This window comes from Erigeron canadensis, chromosome 5, assembly GCF_010389155.1.
Source record: "Erigeron canadensis isolate Cc75 chromosome 5, C_canadensis_v1, whole genome shotgun sequence".
In the NCBI taxonomy this organism is placed as follows: domain Eukaryota; kingdom Viridiplantae; phylum Streptophyta; class Magnoliopsida; order Asterales; family Asteraceae; genus Erigeron; species Erigeron canadensis.
The window spans coordinates 9,303,336-9,323,773 of record NC_057765.1 but is presented as its reverse complement, the minus strand read 5'-3'; the positions used below and the strand labels follow the sequence as shown (position 1 = coordinate 9,323,773).

At 36.1% G+C, this 20,438-nt stretch overlaps 1 protein-coding gene across 1 annotated transcript; it reads left to right on the top strand.

The window, feature by feature from the left end:
- The first annotated feature begins 4,414 nt into the window (after window positions 1-4,414).
- On the top strand, window positions 4,415-19,996 carry LOC122601150. Its single transcript, XM_043773918.1, has 5 exons — window positions 4,415-4,608; window positions 4,720-5,055; window positions 18,177-18,619; window positions 18,678-19,565; window positions 19,686-19,996. Exons 1-5 carry the CDS (start codon window positions 4,415-4,417, stop codon window positions 19,994-19,996), a joined length of 2,172 nt encoding a protein of 723 aa, XP_043629853.1.
- The last annotated feature ends 442 nt before the right edge of the window (window positions 19,997-20,438 follow it).

The window sequence follows — 20,438 nt, the reverse complement described above, 5'->3', positions numbered from 1 at the left end:
TCAGAATGGCCTCTTCCTTATGGATTCTAAATTTTTCCTCTTGTTCTTTCTTAAATTCCTTAAATTCATAATTCAATTTAGCAATCTTGGTATTTAAACCTTTAACTTTAGCGAATAGATCATTATTTTTTGCTTTCTCAACATTAACCATTTCTTTTTGAACTTCAACATCTAGTTCCCATTCATTTAGAGACCTTCCAAAACTAAGAATTAAATGTTCGATAGCCTAACAACAATAAATTGAAATTTTAAAGGGAATTCAATAAAATATTTTTGACTGAAAAATTAATTGTGGATAATTTTACCGTAGAAATATCTTCAACGGAACTCCCAAAAGTGACATTTTCAGGTAATCTGGAAACCAGTTCGGTAAATGGGGCGGTGGCTGGAATTTCCATTAATTTGAGAAGTTTTCTGACATTCACAGAATGTTTCTTCTTCTTCCTATCGACTTTTTTGGTTTCTTTGTCCATTTCTAAAGTAATCAAAAACAATATCAAAAACCTAAGAATAAAGAAATCAGATCTAGTTATAGATTTCTACAAATAATGAAGTTGACAAAACTAATCGAATAAAAGAGAAATAAGAAAATTTAATCGCAGATCGATGATAAATAACTTGCCTTTTACTTTCTGAGATAACTCAGCGTTGCAGAAGAAAATAAAAGGGGACATAAGAGTGAAAACCTAACACTTGTTAAAGATTTCAGTGGCCGACAATGAAGTAGAAAACTTATCTTTATTTACAATGAAATATAAGTTTTGGGGACAATTGTTTGGGGTAGAATTTTCACTACTAGGATCCTGAATATATTTTATAGTTTAAGTCCTTTTATAATAACTTCGTAATGCCGTATGAAATTAGAGGATCCTTGATCCTATATTGGTAAATGTAACCGTTAATTCAATGTTATCCGGATATATGAGGATCTTGATATCTTCAAGATCTATGATCGAACTAACGAATATACATCTAGTATATTAGATCTTATTTGCAGGAATTAGGTCAAAGACGCATTTTATATTAAAAACGTGTTACAACGGCTAGTCTACCACTTCATCCACAAGAATCGGGATTGAAAACAGAATTACTTGAAGAAGAATAGTTCTCAATGGTCATACAAGTCAATTCAGCAAAGAAGAGTGATTCAAGGGAGATCCCGGATATTTTAGAGATACCGTTCAACGTCTAGCTCTATAAATAGAAGGAAGATCGATCTGCACAAGAGGATGAACATACACATTAACATTTTCACTTCTACAACACTCACTCAGCAATCATCAACAACAACAACAATTAAGAGAATATTAGCAGTTTATTATTCATTCAGTTCTTCATTTCGTTGTAATCAATTGTTCACAAACAAAGATCATAATAAAAGAATAACTAGAGGGTCGATTGCATCCTTCCGATTGCATCATTTCGATTGCATCATAATAAAGGTATAAGTTGGAGTGCGCTAGCCTTCTAAAAGGGGGGGTTTTTAATTGCGTCCATCGCAAACCTTTACCCTTGCGCTTCTTTGTGCGTTCAAATGAAGCTACCGAGCTCTCTTGTGTTGTAAGACTATACAAATGATTTTATTAAATATTATGTTTCGAAGATTATGCATGAGTCTTCAAACATAAACTTTTGATTCACATCAAATGCATTACCCATTTAAAGTTAAGTCAATGCCACCCACTTTGCTAAGAATATTTGCTAGCGCTTTTTGCTCTACGTGAGACGTAGGTGAATTGTATCTCTTCAAGGTACATTACCACTCATTGTGAGACAGCGGTGGACTATCTACATGCTCTTAATTAGGCGACTTAAAACAAGTTAAGAGGTGAGGCCTTAACCTGTGGCATAAGATGAGACAAAACATGTTTACAAAACACTTAATACCCCTTTACAGTGTTGTTGTAAGTCCCATAATTCTGGGAGTTGCATAAATGCAATTATCGATTCTCGATTACCTTTTGAATACCGTCATATCTAGCAGATCAACTGATGAAATGAGTGTAAGTCAAGTTGGATCCTAGCCTTAGTGAAAGTAATTTATTAAATGAATTTAACAAGAGTAAATTACATTTCTTAAGGATTAATTATCGAAAATACCGATAATTGAACTTTTGTCTGTTTTGAAGATGGCAACAATAAATCCTTCTCAAAACATACACCAATTGGCTTTTAGGTCGATGCTAGAAAGGGAAAGACTTTATGGAACCAAACTTCAATAACTGGTTTCAAGTCATTGATGAGCAGAAACCATTGTTCTGGAAGTGAATGCTTCAACTTGAATGTTGGCTGCATACAATGCTCGGTACGATAGACACAATGAGGTTGCTTATTTGATGTTGGGAAGCATGAATGCCGACTTTCGAAAGCAATTTGAAAATTATTTTCCTCGTGATATGATTAACAAGCTCAAGTCTTTGTACGAATAGCAAGCCGGAGTGGAGTTGTTCGACCTAGTTGATCAAATTCATGACTTGCGAAACGAGCATGGAACATCGGTTAGTCCTCATGTACTCTAGTTGAAGAGGTACTCATGAAAATTTGGAAAGGTTTGTAACACCCCGCCTTACCATAACACAATATTGTCCCCTTTACCCGCAGGCTCACGGCTTTGTTTCTGGTTGCTCGGGCAACCTTCTCAGAAGGGTCACCCATTTGGCATTGCTGCCGCCCAAACACGCTTAACTGTGGAGTTCTCCTCTCATCCACAGCCAATACGCACAAAACGCGTTGTGTTATGTAAGACCAATGATGTCACTTATACCAAGATCCCCCTTGTATGTTAAGATGTATGCTTAAAACATACAAGGGGGGAGGTGTGAGTTGAAAGGTGATGCTTGTAAATCATGAGTTGGCTTGCCTTCTTGTGTGTGGCTAGTATTAGGAATACATATCAAGCTTGGTAAACTATTGTTATTTGTGGTTGTTGTGAAGCTTTCAAGGTAAGATAACTTACTTTTGACACACGAGGGACACAACAAAACATAGATGTTATAATTACTCCCCTTTTTATGATGTTTAACTATCTCATGCGTATGTTGGGTATGAGATGTTCGTGGGGGTTACTTGTGGACATTTTATGCATGATTATGTATTTATGCTTGTGATAAATGGTTTGTTGTGTGATAGTTGTTTGTTGTTGGCCTGTACACATAGTACACTAGACTTATTTATGTTGTCATGTCATGAAGCACGTTAAGGGCCCTAATAATTTAACGAGGAATTATCGTGTGTTAACGTTGAATTTATCGTGTGTTTAAGTCTCGAGCACAACGTGGAAAAGTGTTAAGTTTAACCCACATTAGTCCTATGGACTCCTGTGTACGTGGATCACTCGGGGGCAATGTACATGCTTCTCGTGTGACTCAATCATCGTGGAAAAAGTATACCGGGTGGAGTGATTAACCACCATACGTGCGGAAACGGTTTGCTCATGGATTTGGTTATGCTCATCCATAACGACGCCAATGGACCCCGAAAGGTTACCCATCATGTCGGGTGTGAGGTTCCTCAAGGTCTTATGATCGCCTACACACAAATATTTTATTGTTGACTATAATGGCATAACTATACGTGAATAACGTGGAACGTGGAAATTGTGTTGTAACGTGGAATAATAAGGATTGCTAGGCACTTTATAGGATCAAATATCCTTATGATGTTGTGAACGTGGAATTGGGTGATTGTGCCTATACATATGTGTGATATATATTTCTTTATAAAAATGTTTTAATTGGCAATCCTTGTTTTGTACTAACCTGTTATCTTACTCGGCTTTTAAGCTGACACTTGTGTTTTGTGGAAAAATGTTGTGCCCTCAGGTTAAGACTTGAAGCTGATCGGTAGATGGTGAGATGGGTAGCTACTTATGGAGCTTGAGGATTGTGGCTTTAGTTACCCATAGTTGCATTTATTTAAGTAGACTTATTATTTAGCCGTTTGGCCATTATTATGTCGGTTGTCTTTTACGTTGATTGTGGATTTCATTTGGGCTATTGTGATGATATTGTTGGTAACACCTTTTAAGAAATTTATTATGTTTTTATTGATTCCGTTATGGATCAAATGAGATTTTTGAACGACGCTTCCGCACTTTACTTAACGGAGTTATGTTTTATTTTGGAAAAACTTTTGAAATCCACATTTTTATAAGCAGGGTGTTACAAGTTGGTATCAGAGCCAGGTTTAAGTGAACCATTGGCCATAGGTGTAGGTCTTGGACTTAAAACTAGTGATATATTGCGCATTTGAGCTTTAACATGATTACTTTAGGACGGGTTTGGGTTGAGAGTGAGAGTAGGATTAAGGCTTATATGTATTTGTGGTGTATATGCATATTTTTGTAGCTTAGCCTTATTTTCTTGACTTCTCGCTATATCCGTCGCTAAATTCGTCGTTGTGATTTTATAGAATTATGGTGAACACAAGGAGCATGAATGGTGTTAATGGAGTGGGTGTCAGTAACCTGAATAACAATGTGAATCCTCGTCCCACTGAAGCTGAAATGGCAAAATTGCTTCGTAGTGTCACCAATGAATTAACCAGGACAAGAGCTGAGCTGACTGAAATCAGAAATGAGAGGGATTATCTGTTGAATCAGCCTGAAAGGTCAGGAGAGAGTTACCCTCGCCGGAACCGCCAAAATGAGGAACCATCTCCCACCCGTTCTTTCATGGGTAATACTTCTTCGATTCACTCTATTCATTGACAGGAGGACAGGACCCTTGATGGTTGGGATGGTGATACTAATAGGAGGCATACGGATGATGGTGATAGGATTATTGACAGATATAATCGTGATCGTAGGGGTAACCGTGATACAGTTCATGAGTATAATAATTTTATGAAATGCAAGCCAAAGTTTTTCAAGGGTGGTCACAATCCAGTGGCCAATAGACGTTGGATTATGCAAATGGAAGTTGTATTTGAATCTTGTGATTGTCTGGAGAATAAGAAAGTGTTGTTTGCCTCGAGAATGTTTGAGGATAGTGCTTTGGATTGGTGGAATACTTGTCGCATTGTTTTGGGTTCAGCTTACATTTCTAGCATGACTTGGTAGTCTTTTGTTGGGTTATTTGAAAGGGAGTATTGTACTGACAGGGACTTAGAGGTATTGGAGCAATCGTTCTTGACTCTCAAAAAGGGGGATAAATATGTGGAAGAATATGCTAATGTTAGAAATCCAAAAATAGTGATAAATTGTAATTTAAGTTAGTGGACTTAGTTATTGTCAAGACATGGTGAAATGATTTCTAAGGTTGAGGGACTAGGAGTGTTAATTAGTTTAATTGTAGATTTAGACTATAAATACCCTCAACTCCTTAGAAATCATAAGCCTTTGATCCATTTTTACATACATTTTTAATCCAGATCGTTCCAATCTCTCTCTCTAGAAATCACACACACACTAAACACACCAAGAACACACACTTGATCCGCCATTGTTGAGATCGAATCAAGAGCAGAAATCGTGTTATATCATGTAGTATCAGAGCAAACATCATTTTGATATCGATCCATAACTGATTCTGATCTCAATTTTCATCCAAAATCAAATCAAAAACCGTTTTTCACAAACCGTCCCTGTTTCATCATCAATCATCGTTCAAATCACATAAAATCATCAATTTTTGTTCACCAATAGATTCCTCATATCTCAAAACATAATTCTGTCAAGTTTTAAGTTCCAATTCAATCGAATTCTCAAGATTGAATTTTTTGGTTTTTGGCGTTTAAAATTTGGATTTTGATTCTGTTGTGTTATTAGCTGAATTTTGTTCAAGGATTTGTTGCGGACGTGATTACAAACATTTTGCAAGTGATTTCAAGTTCTAACTCCAAGTAATTCGAAAGATATTGAAGCTTTAAAAGTCATCAATGGAGTTTTTGCAAACTATTATAATGAAGAAGATGACCTCCAGACGATCTTCACTAGGACGATCTTTCTCAGATCGTCTCAGTGCTTGAATTTTCATTCATTCATACTTTCTGTGTTATGGCTTGTAGGACGATCCTCACAAGATCGTTCTAGCAAGTGGTTGTGGTGTGAAGTATTGATTGTGGCTAACTAATCCGAAAGGATCGGTTTTGGTCAATTCAAAGTGATTTACTTTGAAAATTAAGACAGAAAACTAAGACGATCTTGCCAAGATCATCTCAGTTACCTGACTCTAGGACGATCTTGCCCAAGATTGTCTCAGTGTCTGTTAAAAGTTGGTGTGTTTTGGTTGTTTAATTGAAGTTGTTGTGATTGGGAATCACACACTTCCTAGGTAACTGATCATTCTTGATTGGTTTTGCTCAAATTCATTCCTACCAATTCATAACCAAACTCTGTCCAAATTTCACAAAAATACTTAGAAATTTTCTCAAGTCACCCAAGACGATCTTCAACAAGACCGTCTTATTTTTCTTCTTCAAAATTCCAAAATGATCTTATTCAAGATCGTTTCATTTCCAAAGTCTTTTATTCTTCAATTTTATTTCAAATTTCCTTAATTCAATTTCAGTTTCCATTTCCAAAAACATAAAACTTACTTCAATTTCAATTTCATTCCATACTTAGCCAAAATTCTTTCAAAGTTTCCAAGACGATCTCATTCCAAATCGTTTCAACTGTCTTTCACTCAAGACGATCTTCATCTTAGAACGATCTTCTAGGACGATCTTGCCCAAGACGATCTCATCCAAGATCGTTTCATTTCTCAGTTTCTTCAAATCTTAATTCAAATCTCTTTTCAAATCAAATCAATTTCATATGGCTTCTCGTGAAGCATTGGCATTGGGTTCCGATACAAGACCTCCAGTTCTCTACCGTGGTTCTTATGGACTATGGAAGAAAAGATTCATGGACTATGTGGAATGTCAACCAAATGGTCACCTACTTAAAGATTCCATCCTTAATGGACTTACAGTTCATCGCCATCCCACTACTGGTGCAATACTCACTCTTGATCTTTTGAATGCTGAACAAAAAGATCGAACAACTGCAGATAACAGAGCTAGATCATGCTTATACAAAGCACTACCAGATGAAATCTATGGTTCTGTTGATTCTTATGATACAGCCAAGGAGATATGGGATGAGGTGGCAAGACAAATGGAAGGATCTGACCTGACTTCAACAATAAGATTGACAAATGTGTTGACTGAGTTTGACAACTTCAGCAAATTGCCAAATGAATCTCTAGAGGCTGTCTACTGTAGATTCTGCAATGTCATAAATGAACTTAGGAAGAACAATGTCAAGAAATCAGAGATTGAGTTAAACATCAAATTCATTAAAGCTCTTGGTCCTAAATGGGAAGATTATGGAACACAGATTAAGCAACATCAAAATCTGGCCAAGTTCTCCATCCATAATCTTCATGAATCCTTCAAACTCAATGAACATCAAGTTCTAAACAAAGCTTCATCAAACAAAATGCCAGAAGTTGTATCTTCTGATCCTTTGGCATTAATTGTTGAAAAGAAGGTTTCTGAAGCTCTTAAAAGGCAAATGGTAGTTGTTTCTTTGTCTGATGAGGAGGGAGATGATATGTTGGCTCCAAGAGATGGTGTTTTTGATGAATTATATCAAGCTCTTGCCGCAGTTACCAAGCACTTCAAGAAAAAGTTCTACAAAGCGAGGCCAACAAACAATAATCTCCGCACTTCTTCCACAAGTGCATTTCCCAAGAAGGAACAATATCATTCAAAGAGTTATGAGCATGGTGAAGGAAGTGGATCAAAACATGGTGAAAAGAAAGAAGGATTTGAGAAACCAGTTGTTGAGAAAGGGAAAACATCAGACAAAAAGTGCTACAATTGTGGGATTCCTGGTCATTTTGCAATTGATTGCAAGCAACCTCGTAAGCGGAACTATGAGTACTACAAGCAGAAGATGTTGTTAGCAAAGCAAGTGGAAGCCGGTCATGCATTGCTTGCTGAAAATGACAAATGGCTGTTGCTCTCGGATGATGAAGATGAAGATCTCTCTGCAAATGTGTGCTTCATGGCGAGGTTGGCCAAGGACAAAGCTTTTGAGGCTGAAAGCACTGATGATGAGTACCCGGATGATGAGGTAAATCTACACTCTGTTTTTTCAATAGTTAAAGATAAAGAGTCGTTTGATTTAGCTTTATCAAATTTGACAACTCATATTACGTCTTTAACCAACAAAAATAAGAAGTTGAAAAATAGTATTTCATTTTCTAAAAGTGAATTTTCAAAACTCTTTGAAGAACATTCAAAATTACTTTTTGATTATGATACTATTAAACAAGATTTTCAAACATACAAAGATCAAATGTTGGTTAGAGAATGTGAGTTGAATGTCTCTCCTGATTCTAAGTTATTGCATAAATGTCACAATCTTGAAAAGACCATTCATGATCTTGAAAAAGCCAATCAAGATCTTGAAGTTCAAAAGACCAATGAGTGGCTTCGAGAAAATGCTAGACAAATGGATGTTGATATTCTTAATAAAAAGCTTCAAGAATCCAAACCAAACAATGTTGAACTAGAAAGAAAAATTTCTGATTTAAATCATACTTGTTTTTTGAAAGGTGTTGAGATTGAAAATCTTAAAAACCAAATTGAGGAATATAAAAAGAATATACTTTTCTATCAAGAGAAGTTATATAAAATTGAACAAAACCCTCTTTTGGATTTTACCGCCTATTTTAACAATTCGAAAATTGACAAATCGGAACTTCTTCTCGGGTTGGGATTTGAGAATACCAAACCATTGCAAAAAGCCAAGGATGAAATAGAACCTTTGTATGATGAAAAATTTCTTCGTCTTGGTATGGTACAACAATTTATTCGTCCACTGGATGACGAATTTGAGACTGATGATGTTGAGAAAATACCTCAAACTGAATTTTTGGTTAACTATGATGCTATAAATGCTTCCTGTAATTTTAAATTAGAAGAAATAGCATCAACTTTTCAAAACCAAGAGTCAATTGGTATTTCACCTAAACCTACTAAAATGTATGTTCCATCCACAATATTGGAAAAAGAAATAGAAGGTTTACAACAAAAGGTGGATTCTCAACAACAAGTCATTGATCATCTTAAGTCTCAAAATCAAAGTTCAGAGAATGCATTAATTGATGTAGACACCAAGAAAGTTTGTGTCAATGTTTCTACTCAAACTAATCTAAGTGCTGTAGTAGACCATTCCACTTAGACTACTTGTGTTTCATCTACTGATTCCTCCACCCAGACCTTGACTGATTCTCTTGAGTGTTCATGTCAAACTGCTGCTACTATAGCTGATGATTATGTGCAAACTGATTTATCTAATGACGAACTTGCACATAGTTTAGTTTTGATATGGTACTACTATAGGTTTTTCACTTGTAATTCTCTTGAAGAGTTAGTTGTTCACCCTAAGCTTAGTGCTAGTATAGGTGTTGATACTTCTACTCAAATTTCTTGTGAAACCAAAGATGTGTCAGTTCAAGTTGATCTAATTCCTGAGACTACCCATAGTGTGAAGTTGGATACTAAGATCCCTGATTTTTTAAAAATCTCTCCGGTTAAACCATTCACAAAAGATGATTTTGATAAATTCATGGAGGGAGAAATCGTTTTTGATTCTGAAACTGAGAAAAAGATTGAATCTACCAAAATCAAGGTTGAACCAAAAGAAGAGGAATCTCCAAAATCGTTTCCCAAAACTCCAACTTCATATTATTCAAAGAAACGAGTTATTCCCAAACTCGTCAAAACTGAACCAAAGACTGTTACAAAACCAAGAATCAATAAGTTAAAAACAAAGTGTCCTACCCCGGAAAAGCATGTCAAAACCAAACAAGTTGAGACCATTCCCAAAATCAAATACAACAAAGGGAAGCTTCTGGAAATCAATTCAAATGTTTCTTCATCTAATTCTTAATCTAGTTCATTACCTAAAGTGTCTAAATCTAGCTCAGTTTTGCTAACTAGGGATGCTTCAAATGGTGCAACTAGGTATAGGGATAGATATGGCTGGTTTTCTCATGATAAACCTAAGAAACTAGAAGTTTCCGTACCTCCAAAAGAGTCTAAAAAGATAAAAGTGCTTCAAAACTCTCGTTCTAATCTTCTTAGTGTCAATCCAACATGTGGAAAGAGCTTGATTAGTGAGTCTAAATGGGTAGCTAAGTCTTTAGTACCTAAGATCACTAAAGTTGAGAAAAGGAAGAAAAGGCAAAGGAGAAAAGCGGGTAGTAAGAAGAAGCTTGTTTCTAATGTGTCAAACAATTTATCTTTTAAATCCTCTTTGAAAAACAATGTTAATGGTGCCAAGGCTATGCCTTATGATGTTGTAAACAATGTTAATTCTCGTGTGTATGGTTTGAATGCTGGTAGACATGTTACTTTTGATTCATGTGTTAATGTTCGTTTGTTTAATCCAAATGTGCTTGTTGATAATGTGCTTGTTGATTCTAAAGCATGTTTGTATGCGTATCCTAAGTCATATACCCTGCCTGTTTTAACTAACCACAAAGGACCCGTCTTCCCTAAAGTCGGTTAATTCTATTTGATTGCAGGAAATAACCATCTGTGTTTGGATACTCGATTCCGGGTGTTCAAAACACATGACTGGCAATAAAGCATTGCTCAAGAACTTTATCGAACGATTCATGGGAACTGTTCGATTTGGTAACAACAATTTCGCTCCTATCTTAGGTTATGGAGACATTGAACGCAATGGAATTGTCATCAAGAAAGTTCACTATGTTGAAGGATTAAGTCATAACTTGTTCAGTGTTGGATAATTCTGTGACAACAATCTTCATGTTCTTTTTCGACAATCTCTTTGCAAAGTTCAAACTCTAGATGGAGTTGACATTTTGTGTGGCGACCGCGATGATAACCTTTTTGCCGTTAATCTCGATGATAACCAACCAACCAATAATATTTATCTCATTTCGAAAGCTACATCAAAGAATTCTTGGTTGTAGCATAGAAGGCTTTCTCACCTAAGTTTTCCTACCATCAATACTTTGGTCAACAAGCATCTTGTTGAAGGCTTGCTAGACTATAAGTATGAAAGTGAGCATGTGTGTCCTTCTTGTGCTATTGGGAAGATTCAACGAGCTTCTCATAAACCTAAGAAATCTCCAAATTCGTTAGCACCTCTTCATTTGCTTCACATGGATCTTTGTGGACCGATGAAAGTACAAAGCCGAAATGGGAAGAGATACATCTTGGTTATTGTTGATGATTATTCAACATATACTTGGGTCAAATTTCTTGCCTCCAAAGATGAAACAACTCAAATTTTGATCAATTTCATCACTTCTACTCAAGTAAATCTTCAACTTCCAGTTCGTTACATTCGTTCGGATAACAGAACTGAGTTCAAAAATTCCGTGTTTGATGAATTTTGTAAATCCAAAGGCATTACACACCAATTCTCTGCGGTTCGTACCCCACAACAAAATGGTGTCGTTGAAAGGAGAAATCGAACGCTTGTGGAAGCTGCAAGAACCATGCTTGCTTATTCCAAGTTGCCTTCCAACATGTGGGCTGAAGTTGTTGACACTGTTTGTCATACTCAAAATCGGTCCATTGTTAATCAGCGTTTTGAGAAGACTCCTTATGAGGTTGTTAACAAACGAAAACCCAACATCAACTATTTTCATATCTTTGGGTGTGTTTGTTATACTCTGAATGATCGGGAGAAACTTGGAAAGTTCGAGAAGAAAGGTGATGAAGGTTACTTTGTTGGTTATTCCAAGACATCAATTGCCTACCGAATCTACAATCGCCGAACAAATACAATTCAAGAAACAATGAATGTTTGGTTTGATGAGATGTCAGGCATGATCTTTGAGCAAGAAAGTTTGCTACCAACAAGTAATTATCCAAGTGATTCAAATACTTCATCAAGGACTTCTACTTTGGCATCTAAGTTCAAGAAGTTTCCAGTTCCAACAAGTGATGAGTTAGATATTCTTTTTGAAGAATTCTACAATTCTAAACCGATTCATGATGAAGAACCTCGAGTCTTCATTGAACCAATTCCGAACCATGATCTAGTTCCTGACAACTATCATGAATCATCATCAAGTTCTTCTGAGCAAAATGCTACTTCTTCAAGTAGTAGTTCTTCATCCTCTTCTAATGATTCTTCTTCTCAATCCTCTCCTGATAATTCTTCTCCTGTGAATGTTCAAGAACAACCTACCCAATATATCCAGACTACCAATCCAATGAACACTCCAAATGTATATGTGCCTCTTGATTTTGATTATCCATCTTACGAGGAAGCTGTTCTACCAAGCTATGATTTCATCTCTCAGCAAAACTCTGGTTTTAATGATGATGATGTTGATGTCAATCAACAAGATCCGCTTCCCCATGATCGCAAATGGTCACGTATGCGAAAAGATCATCCTGTTGATAATATTATTGGAGATCCACAAGCTGGAGTAACTACTCATACTTCAGTGAATGAGTGTCTTATTGCACTTTCTCTTAGCAACATTGAACCCAAAACTATTTCTGAAGCTCTTCGAGATCCAGAATGGGTTAAAGCTATGCAAGATGAACTCGCTCAGTTTGAAAGACTGAAAGTATGGAGATTAGTTCCAAATCCAAGAAAAGATGAACCAATTGGCACAATGTAGATTTTCAAGAACAAGAAGGATGAGAATGGAGTGGTAGTAAGGAACAAAGCTCGATTAGTTGCAAAGGGTTATTGCCAGCAACCTGGTGTTGATTTTGACGAAACTTTTGCTCCAGTTGCAAGAATGGAAGCCATTCAGATCTTCTTAGTCTATGCTGCATTCAGAACCTTTACAGTGTTTCAAATGGATGTGAAGACAGCTTTCTTGAATGGTGACCTCAATGAAGAAGTTTACGTTGAACAACCTGAAGGTTTTGTTGATCCCAAAAGACCAAACCATGTCTACAGGTTAGACAAGGCTCTCTACGGTCTTAAGCAAGCACCCCGAGCATGGTATGATTCCTTATCTACTTTCTTGATTAGAGGTGGCTTTACCAAAGGCACAATAGACCCTACCCTGTTCATTCATAAACAAGGTAAACATGTTCTTCTTGTCCAAATATATGTTGATGACATTATCTTTGGGTCAACCAGTCAAACATTTTGCCGAAACTTTTCATCTCTAATGGTTAATCATTTTGAAATGAGCATGATTGGGGAAATGAACTACTTTTTGGGTCTCCAAATCAAACAACTACCAAATGGTATTTTTATATCACAAAGTAAATATATTCATGACATGTTGAAAAAGTTTGATATGACTACTTGTTCTTCAATTTCAACTCCAATGGCTGCTCGTACAAATATTAATGCTGATAAAAATGGGAAACCATTTGACCAAAAGAGATATAGAAGTATGATTGGTTCATTGTTGTATCTTACAGCATCTCGCCTAGATATAATGTTTGCTAGGTATCAAGCTGCTCCTACTCATTTACATTATCAAGCTGTGAAATGAATCTTTCGTTATCTGAAGGGTACACCCAATTTAGGTCTCTGGTATCCAAGGGATATTGGATTCAATTTAACTGCCTATTCAGATGCAGATCATGCAGGTTGTAAGCTTGATCGCAAGAGCACTTCCGGTACTTTACAATTTTTGGGTGATAAAATTTTGAGTTGGTCTTCCAAGAAACAAAACTGTGTGTCACTATCAACAGCTGAAGCTGAATATGTGGCTGCGGCTAGTTGTTGTGCTCAATTGTTATGGATGAAGACTCAGCTTACTGATTATGGTCTGAAATATGATCATATTCCCATCTATTGTGACTCTCAAAGTGCCATTGCTATTGCAGTCAACTCGGTAAACCACTCTCGATCAAAGCATATTGATGTGAGATATCATTTTCTCAAAGATCATATTGAGAAAGGTGACATCGAGCTCTACTTTGAGGGAACTGACTATCAGCTTGCAGATTTGTTCACCAAATCATTGGATGAGAAAAGGTTTAACTTTCTTATCTCTAAGCTTGGCATGTTAAATCTTGAACCTTAATTTTTTTTTGTTCTTGATACATTCTTGAAAAACAAAATACAAAATTTGAAAAGATAAAAATCAAATACAAAAATATAAAACTTTGAAAAATAACAAAAAGATTTTCTTTATTTTTTGTGGCTTACATGTATGTAACCCGGGCTTCATAGTTTTATTTATATCTTTGTGGTTTACATATACTCTGTATGTAACCCGTGCTTAAATGATTTATTTATTACTTTATGGCTTATACATACTTTGTGTATAACCCGTTCTTAAAAAAAAGGAAGTTTTATTTATTTTCAAAGAATTATTTTTCTTGTCAAACGATTTTGTTACTCTCAATTGTTGATATGAGAAGCGACGGATCGAACGCCTTTGTGTACTCCCTAGTTGTCTCATCCTGAACAATTGATTGAGTTAAATTTGTGCTTAAATGTTTTATTTGCATCCAATTTGTTGATGTAAGATGCGAAGGATTGAACGCCTTTGTGTACTCCCTAGTAGTCTTACTATGAACATTGTTGTTGACGCAAAACTTTGTGTTTCTTAAAATCTTGTTCACTTTTAGACTCTCAAATTTTTTCCCATGTATATATCACAACAAAGATTTTACTCTTTTTGACTTCACAAAAACCAATTTTTGCTCTACCTTTCTATGAAAACTTTAAAGATCTACCTTTGCATAGATTAAGGGGGAGTTTGTGATTTCAAAAATTTCAAAACTTCAAATGTGTTTTCAAATCATTTTCTTACACATTTGATGATTTTCAAATGATTTTTCATCAATTGAAGTTCGGTGTTTAGTTTGCACATGAGCAATTCATTCACTCCATGAACTTCATCATCACCGATGAATTCTAACCCCGGAGTATTCTCTTCTATTTTGAGAGATGATGGTTTCGTGCAAATAGGTTGGAGGGAGTAAAGTCGAAAAGTGAGAGGTTATGGTGATATGTTGTGAGAAAAGGGTTAAAAGAAATGACACCTTCCCTAAATTTCTCAAAATCGCCGGGTAAAACACAGTTATATCGGATGTCATTTGTTGATATCTTGATAAAGACTTCATGGACCCAGTGAAGCGATGCACATCTTTACCTAACCACTCAAGTGTTTCTTAACAAATACTTGTTTCATTTATCACGGAGATTTGTTTCCACATTTCTATTGACTCTTCATTTGGAAGATGTTGATATTGAAAAAGGGAGACATTTTGCTCCAGTCCCCGACTTCATTTGATCACGTTGTGTCTAGAGCTATCTTGCTTGATCATTAATTTGATCCTTATTCATTTTCTTAAGACACATTTGAGTCATATCTTTGTGATACTATTGCATATTTATGTGATATAGCGGGAACATTTGTAGTGATATCTTAATTGATATTCCACAATGATCAAATGGAAATCCTACCAATGCTAACATCTTTTCCAACGTTGATCGTAGGTCTCATAATTACATTTATGTGATTATTGAGTGAACGAGAAGTCTATCAGTGACCTCGGATGTTTCCAAAAAAAAGTCTTTAAGGATAATAGATTGTGGTTATCGAACGCCTTAGGTGACACTGACCATGATTTCTATTCTTTGAAGCAATCTCGTAGTTGAAAAGCTACAAGACCGAACTATGTTAGAAAATTGCTTTGTGCATAATTCAATGATACATAGGAAATCCAAAAAATGTCATACATTTCTATCGGTCATTTCATTAATCCTTTTGATTTTTGAACATGTTAAACGGATCATCCTTATCCGGTTTTTCCATTTCTCATCTCACAAACACAAAAACCACCAACACCATACTATAACGTTTGTACCAACAACTTCAACCTTATATTTTAGTTACCCTTAGGATTCTTTGGGTTGGGACTATTGAATTGGGTTGATGTGTTGTTGTTTGATATTTCTCCATGAAAATCTAGTTTTAGCTTGTGTTTTTTCTTTTCGTATTTTATCAATCAATGTTTGCATAATGACATTATGATTGATTGAGAAACAAAACCTTTGAGCTTGATTTGTGCAAACATGGAGTTAGTAAGAAGGTTGTAGTGAGTGTATGGAGGTTACGAATAAAAGATAAGAGAGAATATTTAGTGTATGGGATTGATGGGGAAACTTGCAATTAATGAAATTTCAGTCAATTGAGCTCAGATTTTCAGATTTAAGTTATTCATTTTTAGAATTGAGTTCTTGACTTGATAATTACAAAGTGAGTGTATGACTTGATTTTTCATAGTTGCTCTCCAAATTGGTTAAGTCAAAATGACAAAGATCAAAGCTACAAAAGTTGAAAGATTGATTGGAAGATTCAAGACAAAGAAGTAAAGCTTTAAAAGAGTCTTCATCAACACATTTTATTCAAGATCTTCAAAGTCATATGATAATACTTGATCTAGAAGCTCCAATGCATATATCAAGGGGGAGAGTATAACCTTTTGATACTTCATTTTGATACTTCATTCCAAGGAAACAAATTTTCATTCAAGAATCGAAGATTGAAGAACTGTAAGTCCCAACTATTACTAGATGGGTGCTGAAGACACCTCTATGTCGATGGTGAGTGAACTTTGCAACACAATCAATTAATCTGGATATGACCAGTTTAGATTGATCGTGTACTAGGTTAACTGGAGTAAATGTATTAAGGTGACAGAATACGTAAATTAATACAATGCAATAATATAAATGACAAGTATATAAACTGGTGAGACAATATGTAGTTTTCAAGTGTATTTTATTTATTGATTGTTTTAAATAAAATACAAGGTTGTTGCGGAACCAAGATAATACATGAATGTAAATATCCTAACAACCCATGAATTACAATTGATCTAAACTTGGAAATTCTCCTAAACAGTCGAAACACTTAGAGTTGTGAAATGTTCCTTTTTGCGATTGAGAGAATATTGCACAATTTCACCAATATTGCAGAATATATGTATTTGCAAAGTTGTTCAAAATGCTTGTGCAAGGACCTCTATTTATAGTCGAAGATTGAGCATGGGGATCTCAACTTCGACGTACAAATATGGTTGACAGCATACAAAAGTATTGTTTAAATAATCCTTTGTGTGTGCTAAATAAAGTAAGACAAAAGTTTACTTTATTCAACCACTCTACATGTTTGCACCTTTATCCAGAGACAATATCATTGTCCGGTTAAAAGGATGTAGAGTAAAAAGGTCCTCCTCGTAATCAGTGTAAAGCTTTGTAAGAGCATTTACACTGGAGGATTCTCCAGTTGATTGATCTGGTAGATTGTCAACTGGGCTTCGCTGCCATTGCCAATCTCTGTCTTCCATTTGTTGTCTTAGACTTCAACTGGAAGGTCTTCAGATTCTAGTCTTCTGATCTCAACTGGAGGAAGTCATCAGTTGCTAAACCTGTACAATGCAACTGGACTTCTAATATTTCGGACAATTCCGTATGCTCTCCAGATGTCGCTGGAGAGCTCCAGTTTGGCTTAAACTGGACCTAACAAGAACCAAAACCAAGTTTATACCTTCCGCACTTCAAAAGAAAACTCTGATTCATGGTTCAACAATTTCCAAAGATTCTAGACTCATTCATTTTATTCTCTGTTCAAAAAAAACATTGAGAATTTCATCATGTTTTAACTTCAAGAAGTCCAAGACCAAGATTGATTCAAGTTCTCCAGAGACGATGAGAAAGCTTTGAAGACTTGTTTCATCACACCAATTGTCTTCACCATCGGGCTCATCAACTTAATTCTTACAAGACAAAATAACACGTACTTCATTCATTAAAATATATCATTAAGGGGGAGAATGTTAGAAATCCAAAAATAGTGATAAATTGTAATTTAAGTTAGTGGACTTAGTTGTTGTTAAGACATGGTGAAATGATTTCTAAGGTTGAGGGACTAGGAGTGTTAATTAGTTTAATTTTAGATTTAGACTATAAATACCCTCAACTCCTTAGAAATCATAAGCCTTTGATCCATTTTTACATACATTTTTAATCCAGATCGTTCCAATCTCTCTCTCTTTAGAAATCACACACACACTAAATACACCAAGAACACACACACTTGATCCACCATTGTTGAGATTGAATCAAGAGCAGAAATCGTGTTATATCAGCTAAGTTGTTTATAGTAGAGATGACATTCTGCCCTCACTTGTGTGCTACTGAAGCAGCTACTGTTACCCGTTTTGTAAAATGGGCTTCCAGTTGAGTATCGTGGGTTCTGTAGGAGTAAGACTACCTTGAGTTTGGCTGTTGATGAGGCCAAGTGTGTGGAGTATGACTTGGGGTCTAGGGTTAGGAAAGACGGTAATTCTGGTTTTAAAAGGAGCAATGACAGGTCTTCAGGGCCGAATAAAAGGTTTAAGGGTAACTCTTCCAGTAGCAGTAATGATAAGAGGATTGGGACTTGGTGTGATAGATGCAGGTCTAAGCATACTGGGCAGTGTACTATTAGCACTCTTCGTTGTAATAGGTGCACCGCTACAGGTGATTTGGCTAAAGATTGTACTGGGGAGGCTCGTTGTTATAGGTGTAAAAAGACTGGACATCAAATTGCTGATTGCCCGCAAGCAAAAGAGGGTGAGAAAAAGAATGAGCGACCGAGGACTACAACTCGTGCCTTCAACATGACAGCTGAACATGCTCGATCAGATGATGAGGTAGTTAGCGGTACCTTTATTATTAATTCTTCTCTTGCTAATGTGTTATTTGATTCTGGTGCAAATAGATCTTTTGTGTCCAGTAACTCGCCCATTAGATACACCATTTGAGGTTGAGATAGTTGATGGTCGTACTTCTATGGTTCGCAATGGCTTCTTTGATTGTTCTATTGAGATAGAGGGTCATTCTTTTTCTATTGACTTGTTGCCCACTACTGTTTCTAGCTTTGATATTTTCGTGGGTATGGATTGGATGTCTAAAAATGGTGTTGTTATTCTCTGTTCTAAGAAGATTGTGCGTATCACTACTCCAGATGGTGATGTAGTTTCTGTCAATGGTGATAAACAAAAGGGTAGTGTGAAGATTGTTTCTCTTGTGAAAGCTCTTAGGTGTATTCGACAGACTAAGAATCATTCTGATCATTTTCTGGCTTATGTGATTGATTCACGGAAAGCTAATCCTTTTATCTCTGATATTGATGTTGTAGCTGAGTTTCCTGATGTCTTTCCAGATGATCTTCCTGGTCTTCCTCCTGATAGAGAAGTAGAGTTTCATATTGATCTTATTCCTGGTGCTACCCCTGTTGCTAAAGCACCTTATCGTCTCGCTCCTACTGAGATGAAGGAGTTGATGTCTCAGCTCCAAGATTTGATTGATAAGGGGTTTATTCGTCCGAGTTCCTCGCCTTGGGGTGCTCCTATTCTGTTTGTAAAGAAGAAAGATGGTTCTATGAGGATGTGTATCGATTATCGTGAGCTTAACAAGCGAACAGTGAAGAATAAATATCCTCTTCCTCGTATTGATGACTTATTTGATCAGTTGCAGGGTGCTTCTTATTTTTCTAAGATTGATTTGCGGTCTGGTTATCATCAGTTGAAGGTGGATGGAGAAAGTGTTGCTAAAACAGCTTTTCGTACCCGTTATGGGCATTATGAGGTTTTGGTCATGCCTTTTGGTTTGACTAATGCTCCAGCTGCTTTCATGGATCTCATGAATCGTGTTTATCGGCCTTATCTTGATCATTTTGTCATTGTTTTCGTTGATGACATTCTTATTTACTCTAAATCTGTTGAAGACCATCGTGAGCACTTAAGGACTATTCTTGAGGTTCTCAGGGAGAATAATTTATATGGAAAATTCTCCAAGTGTGAATTCTGGCTTAAGGAAGTTCATTTCCTTGGGCATGTCATTTCTAGTGAAGGTTTGAAAGTTGATCCATCAAAAATTGAAGCTGTGATGAAATCGGAGCAGCCGAAGTCGCCGACGAAAATAAAGTCTTTTCTAGGTTTATCTGGCTATTACAGGAGGTTCATTCAAGATTTTTCTCGTATTGCTAAGCTGATGACTGAGTTGAAAAAAAAAAGGGGTGAAGTTCTTGTGGACTGATTCACAAGAAAGATCTTTTCAGATTTTGAAGAAGAAATTGTGTGAAGCTCCTATTCTTGCTTTGCCTGAAGGTACAGAGGATATGGTGGTTTATAGTGATGCTTCGGGTACCGGTTTGGGTTGTGTTTTGATGCAGCGTGGGAAGCTTATTGCATATGCTTCACGCCAGTTGAAGCCACATGAGAAGAATTATCCGACTCATGATTTGGAGCTTGCAGCAGTTGTTTTTGCTTTGAAATTATGGAGGCATTATCTATATGGCACAAAATATACTTTATTTACTGATGATAAGAGTTTGCAATATGTCTTTAACCAGCAAGACTTGAATGCGAGACAGAGGCGCTGGATGGAGTTGTTGAAAGACTATGATTGTGAAATTAAATATCATCCAGGGAAAGCTAATGTGGTTGCTGATGCTTTGAGTAGAAAAGGACAGGGTCCA